The following is a 14,531-nucleotide window of genomic DNA, read 5'->3' as shown; positions in this document are numbered from 1 at the left end:
TGATAGTATTTTGGCAAATATCTTTTTTGAACTTGGGTATTTTTCAAAACAGTCTTAATATATATTCTGAAATTATATATATTATTTATAAATATAAAAGAAATAAAGTTAGGTGGCTGTAATTAAGTAAAAGAAAAAGTTAAGTAAACGCTAAGAATAAAAATATATCACCTTTCAAGTAATTTTTTTTAACATAATTGTGCTTAAATAAATTAAATTATTATACTGAAAATTGAAAATTGGTCATATTTTTCAAGAACACTATAAGACAAAAGAGTTGATGAATTCATAGCTTCATCAACCGGGAGAACGTTCAGCTTGGCTGACGCTGGCTATTATGCTTTTGAAAAGAAACCTAACACGACCGACTTGTCTAAACCCTACACTTTCCGAGCACGACCAGCTAACTTAATTGATTAAGAGTTTATCCTCTGTCTCTGTGGTTTTCAGCTACTGGGTTTGATCTACGCTCACCTATAAAAACGAATACTCATTTATAATCTTATAAGTCATATTTGTAAAAAAAACCCTACACTTTCCAATTTGAAATAAATAAAAAGTTATTTTTAATGTACATTTACTTTTTCAATTGGAATACCCTGTGTTAAGTAAAATGTAATGAAATTGATTTTCGACTGAAAAATAAATTATATATTTAAAATTTTTATGAAAAATTACATAAAATTAATTCTTAAATAATATAAAATGAAGTCAATATGAGTGATGATACCAACATGAAAAGCTAATTGTACAGTGATAGCCTAGACTATAGAGGATATCCCAAGAATAAATAAATAAATATTTAGCAAAAATAAATACATGAATAAATAGTCACTAGTCACAAGAGAAAGGTGTCACGACAAAAAAAGACGAGTAGCATTCTGTCCCTTTCTCAAACACAAAAGAAGTCGACGAATTATTGTTATGATATTTTATGATGCTGTATAATGATTTAAATTAATAATAAATTTTATGTATTAAATCATGGTTTAAACTTTAAGGCATTTCATTTAATTTCTTTTTCTTTAAATAAAAGAAGCATTTCATCAAATTATTGAAACATCCGATAAATGTGTTTCCAACAAAGATAGCAGAAGAGACGAACTCACAGTAAAGTTATACATGTATTATAAGATCACCCAACTCCGGATGGTGTTGCATACACCTGTTGATTGCATTGACACTGGGCATATTTTCTCTAACTTACCCGGACTCAAATTCGGGTGTCGGATACGGGTGTGGATCCAAGTGTCAGACTCTTAGTTTTTAAAGAATTAGGATCCTTGGATATGAATACAAAATTGGACACGATAACCTTCGCATAAGCGAAATTATACCTAGTTTTTGAAATTCGATGGCTCGATAGATAATATTATATTCTAACTGTCAAGGCAAATGAAACAGTTTTTTATACAAATGGGACAGTCCCTTTACAAATGAGACAATGAATGAGACAGTCTCAATTAACTGCAGAAAGTAAATAACAGTAATTAAAATGCAGAATGCTGAAAGCTGAAAAGTAAAAACACCAGAAGTTTTCACATGGTTCGGCCCCTACACCTAGTCTATGGCCTACATCCAAGTCCACATGCCAACTAGTATAGAGAATATATTATATCAACTTTAATAAAAGAACTTACAGTCTTTTCCTTGATTACAAATATAGCACCTGAAAAAACTCTTTCCCAAACTACCTTACTACCTAGCCAACTGCTATTCCTTAGCCTTCTAGCTACCTTGCTATACTTTGAAATCAAGCTTGCCACAACCCGGCACAAAGTTGATATGAATACACACAATAGATAACAATGAAATATTATAACTCAAACTAGGCTTCTTGTTTGACTGGATATTCAAGAGATATAAAACAAGAATGGTGTTTCAGATTATAAAGATAGAACATGTAATCATTAGGTGTAATCTGAAAACATGAGATGTGACTTCTTCTTTGATAGAATATTCAAGAGAATGGAATAAGAAGAGTTTTTCAGAGAATAAAGATAGAACGTGGAATAAACACTCTCTGAATCTGAAAAACAAGATGTGTATTTATCCACACAAATCTAACGAGTTTGATTTTCAAAACAAAGAAGAGATAAGATTGGATAATCTATTTGTTTGAAAATATTTGAATAAGTCTTTGTAAAACAACCTTTTAGTTGGTTGTAAAAGATAAACCTTAGAAATGATAAGATTAGAATAGTTCAAATAGGTTTATCAAGATAGAGTTTATTTTGGAGATAAACTTGTTTACTCAGTCAAATAGAATTACACCAAACCCTATCACTTACAACAACTAAGTCCCATAATTTGCATTCTCTACGTACATCTTGAATTAGGTCATCATCAGAAATCTGCAAATCAACAGTTTTTATACATTACATTTGTAAATTCGTGTCTTTTACCCTATAAAGTAAATATATACATAATTGTTTATGTCATATTTATAACATAAATCAAAGGATAACATGAAAATAGTAATCCATTGACATCCATCCCTAGAATGAATTAAGAGGATTAAGTTGTGAGACCTTGTAAATTATAATGAACTATATTTAATAAGGTCAAAGTGTCCGGTTTCCATCTGAAGGACCCGACTCAAATCTCATACCCACACCCATGTGGGTGATGTTTAAAAATACCCATTTTTGGGTACAATGACTGAAAATACCCATTTTTAAAACACATGGCTGAAAATACCGTTTTGGTTACGTATTTTGTAATTGTGTAAGTATAATACGCATTTGAAAATTGGGTATCCAAGAAAATTACTAAAGATACGCATTTGTAGTTTGAGTATTACCATTAGGATACGCATTTGCCAAATGCGTATCTTAAAAAAATAATAAAAATAAATTGGAAACTCATTCGACAAATGCGTATCTAGTACAAAATAGGATATCCAAATGACAAATGCGTATCAAAAACGGTATTTTCAGCCATCCATTTCCAAAATGGGTATTTTCAACCATTTGCACCAAAAAATTGTTATTTTTAACATTTTTTCCACCGATGTCATGTCCGATGGATACGGGTATGAGGCAAAATTGAAAGGTCCGCATAACTTAATATTTTCTTTTGCTAATCAATTACACACGCACATCGAACTCCTCATCTGTCGCAGGGATACAAGAAAAAACTGGGAAATAACTGTTCTGAAAGCAAGACTGCAAGAGTAGGGGTGAGCAAAACCGAACCGAAACCGAACCGTATAATTTCGGTTCGGTTTGGTTTGAACTTTTTCAAAAAATTCGGTTAATTCGGTTTTTCGGTTTTAACCGAAATAATATTGGTTCAGTTCGGTTAATCTAAAAATTAATTCGGTTTAACCGAAATAACCGAAATTTAAATATATATATTTTTGAATTATATTTTATATATATATATATAATACAATATAGTAAATATAAATAAAAAAACATACGATATGTATCTTCAATTGGTGAATATATGTATTTTCAATTTTTTACATATATAATATAATATAATATGTTTTCTTTTAACATTTCAAATAATTTTTTGTTTTCATTTTAAATTATTTTGACAAAATTTCAAATATTTCGGTTTTCAGAAACCGAACCGAATTAACCGAAATAATTCGGTTCGATTTTCGGTTCGGTTTGTGCATAAGTTTGGTTCGGTTCAGTTAGGAAAAAATTATCATTTCGGTTTTCGGTTAATTCGGTCGGTTCGGTTTCAAACCGAACCGACCGAATACTCAGCCCTAAGCAAAAGGACTGGTGGAGGTGGTGGAGGTAGTGAAAGGGAGTCCCTAGTAGGGCACCATTTAGCCACTTGGAGTGATGTCAAAATATTCCTAATTCCACAAAAATTAATTGTTTTATTCTTTTAAATACTCGTAAAAAACATTACACTATTGCAGGTCTTGGTCCTGGCCTGCATGTCAAAATTGGGTGGTGGGCTGTTTAGACCTTCAAGTCAGTTTAAATTTTGATACTGGGCTAGTAGCATGTTGGGCTATACAACGAAAATTTAGATTCTTATAATCTAAAATATTCAAAAATCATAAATTCAATGATTTAATATGAAAATTTATTTTATATTAGCTTAAATGAATTACTGCATGTTTTCAAATCCATGGTAAAATAGTTAAAAACTTTAGCAAATTAATTATTTTTAGTATTGATAAAATTGAATGGAGTAAAATATTTTTTAATTCAGATACAAATATTTCAAATTTATCAACACATACAGATATAAATGATACGTGGGCAACATACAGATATTTGTAAAACATATTTTACAATAAAAAACAATAGATATGCAACTTTATTTACGGTAGTATTATAAAAGCTTTTGGAAATTATATTCTTTCAAGTATAAACTAAAAATTGTTTTTTCTAAAAACTATTCATCATTATAATTTTTTTCTTAAATAGTATTTTATAAAATCTAACATATTAACATTTTCATGTCATCAATATTTATGAAAATTAACTTAATTTAGTTTAGTGATAACTTGACACGCCTTTCCTTAAAAAAAAATTATTTTACACCGACTTCACCATACTCTTTTTACACTCCCTCAAATATTAAAAAAAAAAATATTTGACACCGACTTGACCACTCCCTAATTAACTCTTTTATATTTTACAAAAGTCACGCACATATTTCACTCTTTTTACACTCCTCAAATATTAGAAAAAAATATATTGGACACCGACTTGACCACTTCCGTTTATATTTTACAAAAACCCCACCCACACATTTCACTCTTTTTACACTCCAAATATTTTATTTGGAGAAGAAAAAAAAACTTGACACGGACTTGACCAATCGATAATTAACCCGTTTATATTTTACAAAAACCACGCACACATTTCACTCTTTTTACGCTCCCCAAATATTAGAAGATGCCGGCGACAGCAACGATGATCGGAGCCCTTCTGGGTCTAAGCACTCAAATCTACTCCAACGCTCTCCGCAAGCTCCCTTTGATGCGCCGTAAGAACCCCTTTATTTTAAATTTTATTTATTTTTATGTATTTTAATTTTAATTGAATTTAAATATATTTCAATTAGTACATTTCTTGACCTAATCTTGAAAATTTGTGAATTGGGTGGTTCAGATCCATGGGAGCATGTGTTGGGGATGGGATTGGGAGTGGTGGCTATTAATCAGCTTGTTAAGTGGGAGGTTAAGCTTGATCAAGATCTCGATAAGCTTCTCGAAAAGTCCAAGGCTGCTAATGAGCGCCGTTATTTTGGTATTTTCTTGATTCGGGTTCTCGAAATATTTGATTTTGTTGGTTTTTAGCTGTTTCTTGGATTGTGAATGTATGTGTTGTGGTAGTATTGCTCTTAGGGGCTCTTAGGTGCTTATCGTTTATTCTTTATGTATGCGAGAATGTTAATTGCATTGTTGGGTTGTATAATTGTTGTTAGTAATTAACAAGGATATGTTGGAAACTCTGTTATGTGCGTTTTGTAGTGTAATGTTGGGGGTATGTACTTTGGGTTATAGCAAAAATTTAGGTTTTACGGTAATTGGATTTAATTTAGTGACATTGGACACTTTGTGATTGGTGAGTTTATTCTGTGAGTTTGGCTCATACTTGTTAAATACATAGATTTATGTTCTCGATTGTGAGTTCCGGGTTGGCCTATATTTTTGGAAGATAGACCATCTACCTGTATTCTGAGTTCCTAACTTACATTTTAGTGTTTTGCTATATTAGAAAATGATATTCAGGCTTTTGGTGGTAATATGTTTGAGCGAAGATTTTCTTTAATACTGATATTCGTCAGAAACAATATAGTCTGTTTTGCTTCTCAAATACTAGAAGCAAGTTTTAATATCATTAGGTTAGCAACGATCAAAAGCCTGATGAATAATGTTGTGAAAGGAAGCATGCTATTGGTTAAGAGCTAGAGGTTTAAGTTTTCAAACCTGTAGAAATAATGAAAGGAATTACTTGATTGCATGAATAACTATGACATGGAATCATGTAAATTTAGGGATGGAGGTGACCTTCCTTACATGACTGGAAAGATTAGTTTCTTTTGCAGTTATCCACTCGGCCAAATTATTTATCTAGGTACATATGGTATGGCAAAGAAGCAATTCCTTTTTGGCATATTGTGTTGTATAAAAACGAGTGAGGTCGACAAGTGATCAAGATTTAATGTAAAAACTTTTTCATTCCATTTTGAACTCTTTTGACTTTTGCGGTACAGTACTCATTCTCACACTCATTATCAATTTTGGTTGTTAACGTAATGCATGAGCATCGAGCACGTCTATTATTTGTATCTCATGTAGATATTAGACAGTCTGAACCTTTTATTAATCTTAAACTTTGTGAGCCTCTGATCAGTTCCAAGAAATACAACAGTTGAAAGAAACACTATGTTGGTATTTCTATAGTGGACTTAAATTAAATCTGGGCTGCTAATAAACTCTAAAGTTTTAGGGATATTGCATTGTACTAATCACCTCCATCACCTAGTTTAGCATTAAAGTGACATATCTACAGACAAATTAACAAATTAATTCAACTAAACCTCTGAAGGAGGTTAAGGGTTCGACCCTGAGAGTGCATGAGTTTACATAGCAAAAAAAAATTATTTGTGTTGGTTGCATGATTTCTTTGCCACCATGGCGCCCAATCTGAACTTGTCCGTGATGTACATGCTTGTGTATATTTCTTAACCAATTTTTTCTATAATTTTTTTTGTCTAAAAGGTGGAAAGATAAACAAGGTGAAACTGAAGAGGAGATTTGTTAGGACAGGGACCTTAGAAGTCATAGAATCCCTCTATCTTTATTTGCTAAACAAATTCTCCGAAGTAGGCTACAATAGCAGTCTTTTGTTATGTTATATGTTAATTGCACATCGGTCATTAGATAGCTGACAAGTTCACCCTTGCATCCTCTACAAACAAATAACCAATAGACGTACAAAACATAATTGTTATTTACCCTGGGCTCAAGTTACCCGGACTCGGGTACGGGTGCCATGTGTTGACTCTTAGTTTTAGAAAAATTATGATTCGTGGATATGAATCCAAAATTTGACGGGTGCGGGAATCGGGATTCGGCATATAACCTTCAAATAAGAGAAATTTTTACTACTTTTTATACATTACATTTGTCAATTCGTCTAAGTTCTACCACATCGAGTGAACATATCCATAATTGTTTATGTCATATTTATAAAATAAATGATAAGGATAACATGAAAATAGTAATCTATAGACATCCCTCCCTAGAATTAAGAGGATTAAGTTGTTGTGTGGCCTTGTAAATCATTTTGAACTAGATTTTTTTAAGGTTAAAGTGTCCGGTTTCCATATGAAGGATCCGACTCAGATCCCATACCCACACCCATGTCATGTCCGATGGACACTAGTACGAGGGCAAATTTGAAGAGTCCGGGTAACTTAGCCCTGGGCAGTCTAATTACGATTCACATTTGTTTATTGCATGCTGGTTAGTCTGACATTTAAATTCCTCAAATAGTCCATTTACATTTTCCTTTTGTCAAATATTTAAATATTCATCATTGTTGTTATAAATACTTGTTAAGTAATGGTATTCGAGATACAGAAACATTATGGATCAATCTGGAAGGTTGAAGCTAATTTATGTTACAGTTTGAGTATTGCGTATTTGAATTAAATTTTTTGAACTCTTTTTTTGATTAAATGTTGAACTTAAATCTGCAGATGAAGACGAAGATTAGCTCTATGGTAGTTTGGAATGAACAAGTCATATCTTGGCAATCGGCATTCACTTTACCAATAGTGTTGTTTCTACTTGGATATTAATGTTAAGCTTTAGACGTGTGTTATTTCTCTCATTTTTTTGTCTGTATTTCTAGTTCAGCTCCCTGTTTATAGGGCTGATTCAGTTGTAATCTCCTGCTCGCAGAAGTAAAGATATACTAATGCTGAGAAATTGCTTCTGTTTCTTTTAATAAATGGATTCGACCAATAATACCCTTGTAATGAGCATTACAATGTTTTGTTGAAAGCCATGGGTTTGTGACGATAAATATCTATATTTTTTGGTATTAAAAGGTAGTACTACTCATTTTATGTGCAAAAACATTTTGCTGTATGGTTTGAAGTAATGCAAGATAATCATTAATAATATGAACATAAAGCTGGGAGCAGGTAAGTCTTTTATAGTCTCTAGTCTCTACTATGCTACCATTGATAAGTCTGCAACACCATGTTCACTAAAATCTTGAGCATTTTACTTGCAGCAGTTTGAAATACCACTCCCCAGAATTTAATAAGCTAGTAAGTCTGGTGTTCTTTTACTGAGCATTTGATCAGGGCTTATCTTATCCATTTGATGCATCATGTCTTCGAAGACAACAATGTGAAGATCGCTAACTTCTCGTGAAAATGGCCTTTCTGTAGGTGCAGTTTTTGTGTGCTCCAGTTGCTATGGTAGATATTACAGTAGTGTTGGCTTTCACAGGGAAGCTTTAGACATTTATGTTATTTCTATGACTTTCTTCTGTATTTCTGGTTCAGCTATGTGTTTATAGGGTTGATTTATCCAATCAAAGGTTGACAGATATTAATGCCGAGAAATTGCTTCTTTGTTAATGAACACATTAATAATAGCTTTGTAATTCTGGAGCTTGGTGTTTGAATGACAGCAATGGCTTTGTGACATTTTGGTGCAAATGTTAACTGTTCTTTTTAGTATTGAAAGGTGTTGCTCATTTTTGTACATACCATTTCATTGTTTGGTTCAAAGTGTTGCAAAATGCTGGATGATGAATGATAATAATAAAATGATCATAAAAGCTGAAAGCAAACTAGTCTCAGTATTATGCTACCATCTACTGTTTCATTAATAGTGAACATTCTAGTTGCAGAAAATTCAAGATCCAGCTTCCCGGATTTTTTTTTCAAATATACAATGAACACTTAAATTAAAGGTCATATACCATGTCCTCTCTCAGAGAAACTTCTAATAACAATCTGATCAACTATGCATATGGATCTGGACTCATCTTTTCCATTTGATGCATCCTATCATTGAAGACATGGACGAGAAGATCACTAACTTCTCGTGAAGATGGTCTCTCTGATGGTGCAGTTTTTGTGCACTCCATTGCTATCTCAAGCACTTGGAATGCAGCACTCTCTTCATTTGGCAAGAGCGGTCTCAGAGCTTGGTCTATCAGCTCGTCTCTGTCGGATCCTTGCATGTCAATTCGGGACTCGAGCCAACTAACCATGTCCATATTCTCTCCAAAACTTCCATCAGTTGGCATCCTGCCACTTACGAGCTCGATCAGCACAATTCCCATACTGTAAACATCGCTTTTCTCTGTTGCCTTCATCGAATAAGCATACTCTGAAAAAATGGGAAACAATTGTGTGAGATTAGTGAAACATAACATGCTAAAAAGATGCTTAGAGAATGATCCAGGAATTACCTGGAGCAATATAACCGTAGGATCCTGCAAAACAAGTGTTAGTTTCAATTGTGATCGACTCGTTATTATCTGTAATTGCCTTTGCCAGTCCAAAATCTCCCAAATGTGCTTCCATGTTATAATCTAACAGCAGATTGCTGGATTTTATATCCCTGTGAATGATCTTGGGGACACAATCATGATGCAGATACTCGACTCCGTGGGCTAATCCAACTGCAATCCTCAATCTTGTTTCCCACTCAAGGCACTTCTTTTTCTTGGCATTCAGTGGTTGTCTGTGCAGCCAATCCCACACACTTCCATTTTCCATGAACTCGTATATCAACAAGTTTGGCCCTTGTCCTTTATTGCTGCAGTATCCCAGCAACTTTACTAAGTGCCTGTGCCTTATCCTCCCAAGTGTCTTGATTTCTCTTGCAAAGCTTTTGTCCATCAAAGGATCATCCTTTCTCGGTATCTTCTTGACTGCTATGGTTTCTCCAGTTAACAGTTCAGCTTTGTAGACCGTTCCTGAGCCGCCTGATCCAATTATGAACTCATCACTCAGATCGTCTGTCGCTTCCATGATTGCTTCCCATCTGAAATGATCCTTGTCAGCACCGTACTGAAAAAAAGGTCTCCGTGATGCCTTGGAAGATCTGGAAGAGTAAGTATAACTAATTTCATTGGCTTTTCTGATAGAATCTCGCTTGTGTTTCAGGAAGAGGGCAGCTCCTATTAACATTAGGACACTGGCTACAATTGCTGATATTGCTGCAATCACAACTACTGATGATTGCTTCAAGCCCGATTGCTGGTTGGAATTGTCGTCGTTGCAGCTTTGGAGAGGACTCCCACAAAGGCGTTTATTTCCAGCAAAAGAATCTGCTGGCCAGTGAGAGTATCGCTTGTCAAGTTTCCCTTGTAGATTGTTGTGGGAAAGATTGAGGCGGTTCAAGCTGCTCATTTCACTAAGCTGGGGTGGGACTTCTCCGACAAGGTCATTCTCTGATAATTCTAGTGATTCAAGCTTCATCAGTTTTCCGAAGGAATATGGGATTTGGCCTGTGAGATTGTTGTGGCTAAGGTCTAGAATGCTCTGAAGGTCTTGGAGTTGTCCAAGCTCAATTGGTATTTCACCACTGAAGCTGTTTCTTGAAAGCCGAAGCTCGTAAAGCTTTCTTAGTGCACCAATGGCTGGAGGAATTGGTCCAGAAAAATTGTTTCTGTCAAGATTGAGGACATTAATGGACCCAAGTTTACTAACTTCAACAGGGATTGTTCCATTGAGAGCATTGCCATCAAGAGAAAGCACCAAAAGATTAGAACAATTGAATATTTCTGGTGGAAGAGGGCCATAGAACTGATTGGAAGAGAGCTTCAACTCTCCCAAATTAGACAAGTTTCCTAGCCACAATGGGATTTGACCAGAAAGATGATTGTCATTAAGATCAATATGGGTCAGTGACTTGCACATTGAAAGCTGGGGTGGTATTGAACCAGTGAGTGAATTGGCAGAGAGGTCTAGGAGTGTGAGTTCTTGTATATCTCCTAATGTCCAAGGGATTTCCCCGACAAAACGATTTTTTCCTAGCCTCAGCCTCTCAAGTGAGAGTGATTTACCAAGTAACAGAGGAATCTCACTATCAAATGCATTGTTTGTGACATCAAAGGAAAGAAAAGAATGGGAGCTACACAATGCAGCAATGCTACCATTCAGCCTATTATTCGAAAGATTTATTCTAGTCAAGTTTGCAAGATAAGTTAGGCTAATGGGAAGGTTACCTTCAAGAGAGTTGTTGTAAAGCATGAACTGTTGCAGGGATCGAAGATATCCGAAAGTCTCAGGTATTCCTCCAGAGAGTCTGTTATCTGCTAAATCAAGAACAGTTAACTGATGACAGTTACCCAAAGTTGCGGGAATTTCGCCTGAAAGATCATTCTCTCTGAGGTGAAGAAAGTTTAGTTGCTCTAGCCTTCCAAGTGTCACAGGAATTTGCCCCGAGAAATGGTTACCATATAAATCAAACCATTGTAAGCTAGAGCAGTTACCAATCTCCATTGGAATCTCCCCGGATAATTGATTGTCGTAGAGGTACAAAATCTCGAGATTTCCAAGCATTCCAATCTCTCTTGGCAGATTACCCTTCAAATGATTCTGATACAATGCCAATGTTTGAAGATTGGTGAGGTTCGCTATAAATGGTGAAATGGAACCAACCAGAGTATTATTATTCAGTGTAAGATCAGTCAATTCAACTAGCTCATAAAGTTCCAATGGTATTGATCCATTCAATGTATTATTGGACAAATCAAGTTGTTTGAGCTTCCTGCAATCTTTCAACTCCACAGGAATTTCGCCAAAAAGACGATTTTCACCAATCATCATATGCTCTAAACTAGTTGTATTAGAGCAAATACTTCTAGGAATTGTCCCAGAAAGATTGTTACTGACCAGAACCAAGAATAGAAGCTTCCCCATGTTGCCTAACTCACCAGGAATCTCACCTGTAAGCCTGTTTCCAGACAAATCAAGATTTTCGAGATTTCCCAGCTTACCAAGAGACTTAGGAATTGGCCCTTCAAGCTGATTACCAAGAAGATTCAAATAACGAAGTTGGCCCAGCTCCCCAAGCTCACTTGGAATTTCACCAGAAAGAGTATTATTAGCAAGATTCAAATTATCGAGATTTTTTAGATTACTCAATTCAGCTGGTATTGATCCATTGAGAAAATTTTCAGCTGCAGTGAACAAAACAAGACTAGAGCAGTTGCCTAGCTCAGCTGGAATAGGCCCATGTAACTCATTTTGCTGCAAAATAAGATTTTGAAGTGACCCAAGTTTTCCAATTTCTTTAGGAATTGTGCCATTGAGGCTACAAGAGGCCAAAGCAAGAACAACCAAGTTCTCAAGATCACCAAATGAGCTAGGAATCTCACCCGTTAACCCGTTATTGCCTATTCGGAGTACTTGGAGGCTGTAAAGTGATCCAAGTTGAGTTGGTATGGGCCCTGAGAGTTGGTTAGAGAAGAGAAGTAAAGTTTGTAAAGAAGAAAGGTTAGAGAGATTAGGTGGAATAGGGCCTGAGAGCTGATTTAAAGAAAGATCAAGGTGGAGCAGGTCATTCAAATGGCCAAGAGAAGGAGATATTGATCCAGTAAGTGAAGAGTCAGAAAGATTTAAACTCATTACATGCAGTGAGCCATCTTTAGGGTCTCTTCCACATGAAATCCCTCTCCATGTACAAAAATTTGGATTTTTTACAGACCAATCTTGAAGTACATTTTGTGGGTCATCAACAAATGATTGTCTCACTTCAAGAAGCACATATAAAGTACTAGTGTTTGATGATGAATTCTTGCAGACAACAGAGCTACAAACAATGAAAAGATACAGAACAAGAAACAATGGATGAAAAAACAATTGTTTTGACAATAGTGTTGCCATGTTTGTTTGACAAAGTTTCAGCAAACTAAAGATGAAAGTGATGAAGCAAACTGAAGAAAACAAAAGGCCAGTGTTTGACTCATGAGACTGGTTATGTTTTGCATGCAGAGGATTATGGAAAATGTGTAGTTGTGTTGTGCAGTGTGCAGTAATTAAGAGACAAGAAGATTTGATGATGTTGGTTGAGAAGAGACGCGTAGGAATGAAGACTGTGCATGTAACTATGTATTTTTGGGTACTTGAACACAAGTATTAATGGTTTTTCTTGAAAAGGGTGACAATTTATGAGATGAGGGGGTAGAGAAAAAACCCTTGTCAGCAAATCTCCATTGCTATCTTTAATGAGCACCTAACTACTGTTTTATTGAAAAAATTGGAGAATATTAAAAAACTCAGAATGTAGAGTAAGTGTGTGTTTATTTAAGTTTATATGGAGCAGGATAAAGATGTTGCTGTTTGATGACAGACAAAGGTCAACAAGAGCAGCAAAGGAAAATAAACAATGTTTCCCAAGTCAGAAGCTGTAAAGAAAGGTCCGAGTCCCCGAAAGATGATTGTTGCAACATACTTATCGCGTATTAGGAATCCAACCGACCCTTTTATGTTTTAAGTATGTGTACTTTGTTTTCAGCTAATTCACCAAGAGAAGCAAGCTTTTGTAATTGAAGCAGTTTATGCAGAAGTCAACTCTGTCCCCAGTTCCCACGTATGCAATTTACCAGAAAAGCTATAAACAAACTTCTCTACTCCCCCCCCTACTGTTTTTTACTTTACATATCGCCATCAGTGATCATGCACAAGAATTGTTGATTATAGATTAATCTCAAAACATGCACTATGTATTCATTTCTTATCAACTGGATGATTAATATCTTGGAGTAGTACAAGTTTAGCTACCAAATCATCCTGTCCTCTTGCAAGTACAATATTTTGTATTCCATTAAATTCTCTAATTGGTTCTGCTTGCTTTTTGGCTTTGACACTCCAATTATAATCAAGTGTGCAATTAACCTCTTGTACTTGCCCTTGTTTGTACATTGTTCGCAAAATGGATTTATTCAAACTTACATATATGTAAACTCAACTGAACAAAAATTTATAATTGTCTAGCATAATTACGATGAATCGATGACATATATATATATGTGAAGCTATAGTGAGTAGCCGAATCAAGGAGGTGTTTGGATACAATGGAAATTTGAGAATCGGGAATGAGAATAAATGGTATGTGAATGGAAATTTATGAAAAATGAGAACGAAATGTTATCCCAAGAATTACGATGAATTTGATTTATCCACCAAGAGGCAATGAGATTTCCACTCTACGCTGAATTGTTTATAAACCGTGAAACAAGCATCCCCTGGACTAGGATAAACTTACGCTCCTACTGATTTTCAAATTTTAGTGGAAAAAGCTGTAAATTCCAAACTCATAACTGATACTCTATTTCGCAAATAGTAAAATTTTTCTTAGACTTAAATGCACAAGTAAATTAGTAAGAAAGAAGTAAATATATGTTGAGCAAAAAAATTATGTTCCTACCTGAACCAAACAAACAAATGGTTAAGCCATTTGTATAATTATTTTATCCTCCAACTCCATATGCCAGCACAAAAAGAGGTCTTCTAGATTGTTAGCATTCTTGAAACTCATTGCTCTCTCTATTATCTCCTCAGCT

The 14,531-nt window shown here is 34.7% G+C and overlaps 2 protein-coding genes across 2 annotated transcripts; one reads left to right on the top strand and one right to left on the bottom strand.

Moving 5' to 3' along the window:
* Window positions 1-4,806: 4,806 nt before the first annotated feature.
* LOC141686461 (uncharacterized) lies at window positions 4,807-8,018 on the top strand. The gene is made up of 3 exons (XM_074491496.1): window positions 4,807-4,965; window positions 5,091-5,228; window positions 7,690-8,018. The coding sequence occupies exons 1-3, from the start codon at window positions 4,875-4,877 to the stop codon at window positions 7,704-7,706; spliced, it is 246 nt and encodes an 81-aa protein (XP_074347597.1). The 5' UTR covers window positions 4,807-4,874; the 3' UTR covers window positions 7,707-8,018.
* Window positions 8,019-8,799: 781 nt separating this feature from the next.
* On the bottom strand, window positions 8,800-13,193 carry LOC141687118 (uncharacterized). Its single transcript, XM_074492283.1, has 2 exons — window positions 9,426-13,193; window positions 8,800-9,343 (listed from the first exon to the last, which is right to left on the bottom strand). Exons 1-2 carry the CDS (start codon window positions 12,850-12,852, stop codon window positions 8,973-8,975), a joined length of 3,798 nt encoding a protein of 1,265 aa, XP_074348384.1. The 5' UTR covers window positions 12,853-13,193; the 3' UTR covers window positions 8,800-8,972.
* Between the last annotated feature and the right edge of the window lie 1,338 nt (window positions 13,194-14,531).

Source organism: Apium graveolens, chromosome 9 (genome assembly GCF_009905375.1).
Source record: "Apium graveolens cultivar Ventura chromosome 9, ASM990537v1, whole genome shotgun sequence".
In the NCBI taxonomy this organism is placed as follows: domain Eukaryota; kingdom Viridiplantae; phylum Streptophyta; class Magnoliopsida; order Apiales; family Apiaceae; genus Apium; species Apium graveolens.
Note: the sequence above shows the minus strand (reverse complement) of the source record. Positions and strands in the feature narration are given on the sequence as shown.

Coding starts and splice junctions, on each gene's coding strand:
- LOC141686461 (XM_074491496.1), top strand. CDS start 4,875: ATGCCGGCGACAGCAACGATGATCGGAGCCCTTCTGGGTCTAAGCACT. Junction 4,966..5,090: donor CAAGCTCCCTTTGATGCGCC/GTAAGAACCCCT, acceptor TGGGTGGTTCAG/ATCCATGGGAGCATGTGTTG.
- LOC141687118 (XM_074492283.1), bottom strand. CDS start 12,852: ATGGCAACACTATTGTCAAAACAATTGTTTTTTCATCCATTGTTTCTT. Junction 9,344..9,425: donor CTACGGTTATATTGCTCCAG/GTAATTCCTGGA, acceptor CCATTTTTTCAG/AGTATGCTTATTCGATGAAG.